Below are 10944 nucleotides of genomic sequence, written 5' to 3'. Positions count from 1 at the left end.
AACATTGTATAAATTAAGAAAGGACAGAAGACTGTGCACCAAACAGTTCTGTAGACTTGCCTTTTACATGGTAATTTTTTTAGTAATACTATTGCTGCTTTATTAGTTAATCTGTTTATTAATGCTTTTTCTTTAAACTGCCCTTTTCTATTTCCTAGAAATGATACTACATCTACAACACACTGGAGAGATACTGTAAGCAAAAAGACAGAAGCAGAGGATGACCTTTATCTTTCCTTAATAATCTCTTCTCATCTATTGAAGTCAGCAGATAAAATTAAATAATCTGTTACAAAGCCAATTTGTAGCAAAAATTAATTCTAGTCAAGAAATTATTTTTAGACCTCATTCAGAGTGAAAATTTTAAATGTATGAAAGATACCATCAGTCTCCTTTTAAGTGTTTATCATTTTAATATACATATTTACAGCAATGAGTACAAAGAATCCTTGTTAGCAAAGTTCTCACTAGCTTCATACACCATTTCCACAACAGTTTCTGAGAAATGGCAGATATAACCCTTTTAGGTTGCCTTCAGCAATATTTAATCTTCCTGACTTGACTTGCTTTTTTCATAAATTCATTTGTAATTTAAGCATATTGCACATCTCAGAATATGTTCTTACATTGACTAATTATTAGCTTTTTTATGAACCAATAATAGGTCATCAAAAGTCAACCCTCAACACTCCTTCCACAATTTAACTAAGAGTTGCTTTAAAAAAAAAAAAAAAAAAAAATAGGAATAGTGTCTTATTATGATTATTTCATTAGTATCTTTGGAATCAAACAAGGGTTATATTCCTGGTCAATATGGCTGTGTGTTTGTCATTTGGTAGGAAATATTTACAATAACTTTGCATTCAGAAAAAAAGCACAAAAATAAGGAGTTTAACCAATGAAAGCAATGAGCCTGAATTACCAAAATAATTACTAATAACAAATATCTTCCTTTATATGTACATAGATTATATAAAAAAATCTGCCTGTACTACATAATTTCTGTAAATTTTCCTGAATGAACAGGCTGACCTTTAGAATACACTAAGTTGACTGCTTGCACCTTCTATAAGAGTAATTCAGGATGTAAGAATGAATATGATGAAAAGAAATGAAATACTGTATTTAAAGTAGCTGAAGAGAGGGGAAAAAAAACCTAACCAGTTTTAAATTACGTTGTATTTGGTTTCGTCCTTCCAGTTCAGTAGTATTTATTGAGTTGTACAGTGAAATTAGGTCCTAGCTCTAACATCTTCCTCATGCCCTGTTCTAAGTGTCAACTCTCAGTAATTTCCTTTGCTGGTCATTCATTTCTTTTTTTTCAGCAATTGTATCATCATTGTGGGCTCAGAAACCTTGTTTTGGCAGTTCCAGAATCCGAGTGCAGCACTGGAATCTCTTCCACTCCAACCAACCATGATAGGCAGCGCATCCAGTGCACCGCAATTCTTTTAGCTTCTCTGGGTATACGCCAGGTAGAAGCAGAAGGCAACAACAGTGACTGATAGTAATGATAACACAACTGACAACTGCTGGAACCAGAGGCAGCGATCAATCTGCTCTTGAAGTCTTCTATTAATTTGCAGTAAACGAGTTAGCTGAAAATAGAAATAGTTTCATTAAATTAGAATTACTGCACATGAAACTACTTTTCAAATTAGAGCTATTTAGCCAGTAACTATAAGCACAGAGAAAAAAAAAAAAAAAAAAAAAAAAAGATTTCTCTTAGTGATCTCTTAGCAATACCTTTTCTACCACTACATACTTCAGGAATCTGTTCCACTAAAGAAGCTTCAAATCTTAAGTTATGGACAGCCCATATTGCCTGTATCAAGCAGGTGACATCTTTACACTAGGAAGCAAAAGATACCACCGAGGCTCACTGATAGCCCAAATCTGCAATATACACCATGAGGAATGAGCAAAGTGCAATGAAAGTAGTATTTTAGTAAACCATTACCATTCAACCAAATAATTAAATCACTATCACTGTTTTAGTTAATTTAAATTGCCGAGATTTTCAAATAGCATAATTTACGAAGTACCAAAGAGGTTTAGTACAAATACTTTTTACCTCTATCATATTTTATAATTTTGTTCAATATTCAGCAAAAAGGAATACACTATTACCTGTATATGTAAATCTTCGTTGGTTTTTGCTGGAATATTAAATGCATTCTCTTTTAATGTCAGAGAAGAAGGCTTACTACTTTCTATGACGTGACACCTGAGCCTGTGAAAGGGGAAAAAAACCCACGCACCAAAAATCATAAATATAATGTAACATTGTATAATTAATAGTAAACAATCCATCTAACAGTTATTATATGCACTTTATCACCTGTTCTGGTTGATTAGTTTTCTAAATGACTATTGCAATGATAGTCTGAAAAGGCTTCCTCAGTCCACCAATTACGTTTTGACAGCTTTTGATATAGAAAGCAAGATCAAAATTATTTGCATGCTCGGTTAAAATATATCTTCATGATTGTAAATTCATAGCACAGGATGCACTGGATTATTCAGTCAAATACTTACTACCAGAGATGCAACAATTTATTGAAGAGCAAAGAAAATCTAAAGTTTTTCTTTCCATTTTAAAACTTAGCAACAACATTCTTCATAGAGTCCACCTCTTCCACAGTTGAAAATGCAGGAAAAGAATGTCAAGCCACAACTGAAGGTAGTGGAATTCTATACAATTTATAAAATACAGCAGAAGCTCCTCTAATAACATGCAAGTCAATTAGTGTGCAAATAAATTTATTTGCTAAAGAAATGGTTAAATTGAGGCTGCAGCATTTTTCTATTTTAAGAGAAATGCTAAAACCTCTCCGGCAAGACAAAACAAAGAAAGGGACAAATATGTGTAATAAAATCTAAGTAGATTCCTCAGATAAAGTTCTTGCACATATAATATTAAAGAGACAATAATTATATTCTCTGCTATTTTTAATCTAGGTTTAATGAAAAGTAAAGGTCAGTTTTGTAATCATCACTAATGTACATACGTGGCACTTTGCAGGTGATAAATTCAATGTAATCAAATAATCTCTCCCTATTGTTTCAGTCTGTCTTAAAAAAAATTGCAACATTTACACAAGGAAGCTTAAGGTCACTCACACAATGTAGATTTTGTTTAATGGGGAAGCAAGGGATAAGCATTTGAAGCAAAGCTAGAGCAAGACTTAGGCATCAAGTCTCAAAAATACTTTTTCCATGTTAACTTTGGTCATGGGGGGGGGTAAAGGCAGCTCCCCCCCCCCCCAACAATCTAAAGTAAAAATACAGTCAAATTACTTTTTCTTAAAGATGAAACCGCATCTCGGTATCATGGCTGAGACTTCTAGATGAAAGAAAACTACAAAGAACTTTTCCTATAAATGTACAATGATACAACTAAAGGTAAATGAATGAGAGAGGAGAGAAGGGTTACAGGTATATTTTAAAAGAGTCTGTGGAGAAACATATTTTCCTAGTGGTATTTTTTCACTATTAAATATGGAAAACACACATATGAACATGTGATAGGTTTTACAGAAGCTTTCTACAAAATTCTGATTTTCCCTAGCAGAAAAGGAACATTTTTTAATATTGTCTAGAAAACAGTTTTGGATTTGATATGTCTTCTTTCCTTGCTTGTTTCTTTTTAGAAAACTCAAGTAGCACATTCTTATTAAACAAAAAAATAAAAAATCTACTGTCCATGTGTATTGTCACATCCATTCACATTTTTTCTGCTTAACTCTTTAATCAGCACAAGAACAACAATAAAGAGAAGAGCATGTGCAGAATACCATGACATTTTATGCATTAGAAACACCTCTAATCAGTTAAAACAGAGCAGAAGCCTCAGCAATATACTTCAGTCAGTAAGCACACAACTGGGTTTTGAGAATCCTTCACTGATTATGATATGCAAGTGCTATAAATCAGCGATATAATAATGGCTAAAAAAAAAATCCCTGTCAACAGAAAACAATATGCTTACCTGTGTTCCATCACTTTGGTCCTAGGGACTTCTTTCCAAAACTGAGTCAGTTCTGGTACACCTGCTCCAGAAGACTGGTCCATTTCTGCTGCCATTATAAGGAAACGATCCTGCAGAGAAGCAGCAAAACCTGCCCTCAAAGAAAAAAAAAAAAAAAGCAAAAGCATGCTTAGATAAAACGACAATATTACAAAGTGTATAGAATAATTTTTGAACAAAAGTGTTTTAAAATGAAAGCTTGTTTCTTGCAGGACATCAGACACTGACTCACTAGAAATAAAAATAATGAAATCATTCTCTTAAGCTCAACAACTTTGATGACAGTTTTCCCAAAATTCTACAGTTTCATTTTAACAGAACTAGTTTTGTCCAAACGATTTAAGGACAACTCAGAATTATTAAAGAATGCATTCTCCAGCAGATTCACCTCTCCTTGCAACAAGTTCGAAGACTGATTTACCGCAGATAAACTCCCACTACAACAGAACACAAGTGAGATGGCTGCCACTGTGACTTTTTTAAGACAAGAAACAGAATGGGCTACAGACAATGGCTACTTATGCCTAAGAGGAGTAGTAAATCAGTAAGGGCAGTTACTCAAATGCTGTCTGACATGCATGGTTTTTTACAAACAGTAACACTCTCATACAACAAGCAAGGAGACATGGGTGTCAGTCAGTCTTACACCCCAGCAAGCTCATTCAAAGGTTAGTATCTAGAGCATCAGCCTTTTAATAAAACTTGTCCAGACTTCTTAAAAATTCTACTGTAAGATTTTACTTACCACCATGAAGAGAGACTATTATATCCAGTGACGTGCCAGGTTCACAGCTACTGTTACTGGGTTTAACTCTGTATTTTTCAGGAGCAGTTGTTCTCACCTATAAACAAGAAATACCAAGCAAGCATATAGTAAATGCATGCACAAACTATGATTGTTTCATAACCTCCCCCATTCTGCAATAATTAAAATCCCCAAAAGCTTAAATATTAAGACATTATAATACCTACAGCCTTTAAAATACTTTATTTTGTAGGAGTAATCAGACACCGGTATTTCACTTTTTACTCTCTCAACCACTTCTATCCTTTCTTTTCTAGCATATACTGTTTTTCTCTCTTATATACATACTTAAGAAGAGCCAAGAATATCAAACAGACTACCTGTTAAAATTTTTAACATGGACATATGGAAACTTTAGTGATTTATGTGTGCAGAGAACACAAAAGATGTGGTAGAAAACCAAATCAAGATGCAAGTCAACTCAGTATTTCTGAAGAAAACATAACTGCATTCCTTCCTCTAATGGTAACATTTGCAGATAGAGCTCCATCATTTTTGAGCATTACTAACTTGTTCCCAGCCATGATTTAAAAAAGAGAAAAATTCTAAAAAGGTGACTTTTCAGCACTCAAGCCTTTCTTTTTCAGGAACTATTAGCCTCTCACTAAAGAACGAACAATCATCATAGCTCTTTTTCAGTTAAGTGCTCCAGAAATTTGTATTACTGATTATCTCCTTTGGGGTGGTACACAACAGGCATAAATTCAGCCAGGAGATTTCTTTGATCTGCTTCAAACATCACAACAAAATAGAAATTTAGACTGAAAAGTGGGTTTAATAGTATTTTTTCCTCCTCACCCAAAACAAGAAAATGTTAAATATTTAGTAAAGTAAACCAGGTCACACGTGAAATGCTTACCTTAAAAGCCACTACGTTTTTAGTGACGTTTGTGAGAACTATCAAACATTTTTTCTCTCCAGTTTCTTTGGATCCAAAATATAGCTCTTCTGCTGGGCTAATAAGAAATTTAAGAAGAATTAGTTTCTTCAAATTATCTTTACAAAATATCATAGAAAAAAACTGACCACACTTATAAGAAAATAAAATACTTTCAACCCTGTAGCTACAGTCACTATAAACAGTTTTTCAACAAAAAAAGCTGTGAAAACTAAATGCAGAAATTTTGTAGTGAAGCTCGAGGTTGACTCATGACCACAACTGGACCTAGCTGCCTCAGCTGACTACTGCTCTTGACTTCTTCCATCTGGAAGAGCATGACCATCTGCAACAGCAGGAATAGCTAACAGTCACTTGAGCCACTACATCTTAGAGCGGTATGTTAAGGCAAAGCATCGTTAATTTTAATTCATGCTAATATTAAAGAGTATAAGGTGTTACAGACAGGGAGTAATTTCCACCTCATACATCTATCCTTGTAATGGGTATAAGTGCACACGTAAGAGAGGCAGGCAGATATCTGCAAGTAGCAATCATTTCAACCACTACAGCTAAATTCACTTGTACTTATGAGTCAGGCTTCACGTACTTCTGGTGACACATGCATAAATAAATGTATTGCTTGTTTTTAATATTCTTGTGTGATTAGGAGAATCATGCATGGAATTTTTTTAAATCATATCAAACTAACACAACTCATTTTTGGAATTGGAATAAGCATTCAAATGAACACTACTAGGCAAAAAGTAGGGCATGCTCATATGCTACAAGTTGAGAGGAAGCTCAAGTACCAAGTGAAAAACTGTTTCCTTTCAATATGTCACATTAGGAGTACACAAAAAACTGCCATATTATGCAGTACTACAGAACTGCACATTCTTTTCACGTTATGGGTTTTTTTTCCCTTCTCCCCTTTTTAGAATGCCAATTTCATGTCAGTTTGATCTCCTCCTCAAAAGACCTCCTTTTACAGTACCAATCCTTTCTTCTCTCTTAAAACAAACCAGTGTATTAGCCGAGAAGAAAAATCCTTGGTGCTGGAGGGCAAGCCTGAACACCCATGCTAGAAGCAGAGTCCAATGGTGACTGTGTGTGTCAGGGGGTGCCTATGTTTTACAGTGCATTAGACGGTCCACATGACAAGATTTTTTTTCTTCTTTTTGGTGGGGAAGAAGAAAGCGTGCTGAGTGAAGCAGAAAGCAAGAAACTGATGGATTTAAAACAGATTAAGAGGGTAACTATATCCCCTTCTCCTCCCAGTTTTTTTTTGTTCTCAGAATCTTAACTGAAGTAATGAACAACAGTAGGGAAAGGAAGAAGTGTAGTTACAAAGTAGTTTGGTTATCTTCATACTGTACTATTGCAGCTGTGTGTTACAGCAATTGCAAGATGAACCATAAATGAGACAGGAAAGCATTAACTAGCATCAAAACAAGCCACAGAAAGAGCTCAAGGAAAGGAACATTCCACCACCAGCTGTGGCTAAAGAAAAAGGGGCTTGAGGGCCACTGCTGTATGCCTGTTCTCTGTGAACTCAACCAGCCGCATAGCGCTGGGGGTGGTGGGGTGTAGTTGTTGGGGGAGCTGGGTGTTTGATTTTAAATGAATACCCAAGCTTTTTAATTTTTACAGAAACACTACTTTCTTTACACTGATGTGTGGGGTAACCATTTCAGATTGTACTAGAAATTCTCACCTCAAAATACACTGCAAATGCCAGACAGTGCAAGTAAACTGCTGCTTTTTGTCTTACCAAATAAATTCATTTATTGGGGAGGAAGGTCAATAAAGACCAGTCTTTCACAGTAAGGTATGTAAGGCAATGCAACAGTAGTCTAAACCAGAGACAGATGACTAGTGAGTATGACTACAGCTATGAGAAACAGAAGAGCACAAGGACCCAGCTTGGGTCATTCACCGGAGCCGACGAGTACTACGCAGCGATAGGTAAGGAGCAGCCCTGCCGCACCGAGCCTTCTGCAGCAGCGGATTGAGAGGCGCAGAAAGGCTGCCAGCTCTCGGCCGTTCCACGGTGCCAGAGCTGCTGTGCCTCAGCTTCCCGGGCAGGCTCTGGAAGGCTCCCTTCACAGGACAACGCTGGTATCAGCAAGGACATGAGCTAACTACACTGGCAGAGCTTCTTGCCTTGGAGTGAGGTGCCTGTGACTAGCTAGAAGTGGCACTATACATTATCAGTTCAATAAACTTCAGCTCAGTGTCCTGAGAAAGATTCCAGGGAAATAAAAACTAGTTCTAGCTTCTAAAAGAGTTAGAGTATTAATAAAGAGCAACAACCCCATATACTCTCAAGATTTTACTTAAAAAAAAACAAAAAAAACAAACAAACAGCAAGGACAAGAGAGACACCAGTATTTTATTGGCCATGACAGCAAGACTACAAGTATTAGCACCTCTGTACTTGAAGTTTACTCTTTCATGTAATCCACATGAACTCCAACACTTCCTAGTCCAATGGTAGAACTTGAAATGTTTTAAGAGAAGAAAGGTACAGTTTGTGGCGGGGTTTTAGGTGTTGGGTTTTTTTTGTTGATAGGGTTTTGATGGTTGGTTGGTTGTGGTTGCGTTGTGAGGGTGTTTTGGTTGTCGGGTTTTTTTTGTTTTGTTTTTTTAAGTGGATGGAAGAAGATAGCTGCTTTTGTCACAGGGACAGAAAATTTTAAACATTCTTTTAAAATAACAATTCTGCAGTCTATGCCTTTGCCCTGCTATACAAGAACCTAAGTCTATACAGAGGAGGTTTTTGCACAAAGGACTATAAAGATAATTTTCATTGCAAAACCAGGAGGATTTGACACATACAAAATATTTTTTATGCTAATGAGCATATCATTATTCAAATTCATTCCAAAACTAATTCAGTACAGCACTTACAAAATTAGCTAAGGAATTACCTATAAATTAGATATTTTCTTCATTCATCTAATAGCAAACTGGAAACGAAAATAAAAGTTAACATCTAAATCAATTTCTAAACAAGTATCTTAACCTGAAAGGTAGTGAAAAGAAAGAGTGATATTGGCCAACTGATTTTTTTTTTTTTTTCATAGTTTAGTGATAAAAAGCAGATCAACTGCAAGATGCAAGCATCTTAGATGACAATCTTCTCAGATACACCATTTATACAGAGCACTTCCCACACAAAAATAAATTGGACCCATTCATTAAGTTTAACTGATGCAAACTACTAGTGTAAGCATTTACACCATCTTAAGTTCTTTAAGCAAGATTTAACAGTGTAAGCTGTCTTAGTAAATGCATTGTTTTTTCTTAAGCCAATGCATTCAATGTCAAACCACTGCTCTCATTACAGATAAGCACAGGTTTAACTACATCCAATGACAGACAGTTTCTCAACATAAATGGAATCATGAAATGCTTCTACAATTCTATGAAACGTACACCTAATTAGTACAAAAAGCATGCCAATGGTGACACCAAAAGATTCACTAAAAACATGTAAAACCAGAAAAATTGAGCTTTGTAAAAACCATTCTTAAAAGGATGTTTGTAACTTGTTTTCCTCTAATAGCCTGAAAAAATAGTTTATTTTGAAAACTAGCTAGTTCAGTACTCAAGTGTCCAAGGCACATTGTAAAAAAAAAAATTAAGGAAAATTATTATTACCTGATATGTAATAAAGGTCCTTTAAAAGTGGTTAATGCTTTCTTTGCATTTTTTGGTTTGATCTCTGTTTTGTCAGTTTCCTCTGATTTGGAAATTTGTTCTATAGAATTCATCTGAGTAAAAATGATAGTTATAATGATTAACTAGAAGCCTGGGTTACACATTACAGAATCATGCAGGTATTTCAAAGAATGAGGAGGCTTATTTCAACAATTTATATATTACAGACCAAGCTTAATATGTATTAATTCCTTGAAGCTGCTTGAAGTCCATTGAATAAAATGATTTGTTATATAAGTTACATAATGTATTAAACGTGCATGAAACAAAACTTCTACTTTGTTTCTTCCATGCATTGTCCTGATACCCAAGTTTGTTATTTTTGAAAACTCCAAACACATTAAGTTATAGTACTTCAAATATTTTAAGATCATAAAGCACTGATGCTGTTCTTCCACTGCAAAACTTTTCAATTAAAACAGACACCCCAGTACAATCACTGCAACACTGAACAGAAAACACAGTAACAATTCCACACTTTATTGTATTGCAGAGTTGCTAAACATGTCTTCACTGCTTTTAGATGGAACTCTGAAGTATTGGAGAACTCAAAAGAAATAATGCTGATTGAATTGGTGCATCCAAAACTGCAGATATCTTGGGTTCTGAGGGTTTTCCTCTATTATATTAATAAAATACATGTTAGCAGGCCTGGACATCTTATTGTAAAAAATGAAAGAACTCTGGAACTACATGCAAAATGGGGTGGGGAGGGGGACACAAAAGACTGAAAGAATTAGTGACATCATGACTCGAGATCAGCTAGCTGAACAGTTTGCTTAGCCTTGTTTTTATTCCAGTGAAAATACAGAGAAAAGACATGAAGAGAATTCAATTTATGTAAGTTTGAAGTATGGGAATGAAAGGAATACAAAATTTTATAGAAAATAGGTTTATAAAAAAGAAACCACAGAGGAATTTTTTTTTATAATTACAGTTATAGTAAAAGGTTAGTGTGTAAATACACTGCACTAGTTATGTGTCAGGCTTTATTCTACATAAATCTCATTAAAATTTCCATAGAAAACATTACTATAGCGCACATTAAAGGTGAAGGCAGCTACCTTTACTAACCAAGTTTATCATTCATGGCTCCCTCTACTCTGTGAAAAGAAACAGGCCCTTCTATGGAATAAGAGGCAGCATACATATATAAAATAAATCAATCAGATTCATTCTTTGTGATGACAAGAATCTGCATATAAAGACTAGCAGTGCAGTAAATAATGAAGACAATGATAATCTCACAGATCACTTGAAATCTATTAGTTTGGAAGCTGGGCTTATTAAAAAAATAGTTGAATATATATTTAGACACAGTCAAGTAAAAATAATTAACTTGGAAATAAGAAATGCCAACCATTCTGAGACAATAAGGGAGTATTTCTGAAAAACACATTTTGGAAAAGAACATAACATTGATGTGACACAAACAATGATCTACTTGCTGTGGAAGAAATGGCAAGTATTATTCTTAATTATGTGAACAGAAGAATAGTGAGTTAA

General features: G+C 34.8%; 1 protein-coding gene across 4 annotated transcripts in view; it reads right to left on the bottom strand.

Moving 5' to 3' along the window:
• Positions 1-393: 393 nt before the first annotated feature.
• Positions 394-10944, bottom strand: part of MOSPD2 (motile sperm domain containing 2) — a 37217-nt gene continuing 26666 nt past the window's right edge. For all 4 annotated transcript variants that reach the window (XM_041119487.1, XM_029998936.2, XM_041119488.1 and 1 more), the window contains 6 exons: positions 9379-9491; positions 5695-5791; positions 4776-4872; positions 3992-4121; positions 2131-2233; positions 394-1598 (listed from right to left, as the gene is read on the bottom strand). In XM_041119487.1, the coding sequence (XP_040975421.1) occupies positions 1452-1598; positions 2131-2233; positions 3992-4121; positions 4776-4872; positions 5695-5791; positions 9379-9491 (687 nt within the window). In that variant the 3' untranslated portion in view covers positions 394-1451. The remainder of the gene's footprint in view (positions 1599-2130; positions 2234-3991; positions 4122-4775; positions 4873-5694; positions 5792-9378; positions 9492-10944) is intronic.

The sequence above is a fragment of the Aquila chrysaetos genome, chromosome 23 (assembly GCF_900496995.4).
Source record: "Aquila chrysaetos chrysaetos chromosome 23, bAquChr1.4, whole genome shotgun sequence".
Taxonomy (NCBI): domain Eukaryota; kingdom Metazoa; phylum Chordata; class Aves; order Accipitriformes; family Accipitridae; genus Aquila; species Aquila chrysaetos.
This window is presented reverse-complemented; position numbering and strand designations above follow the sequence as displayed.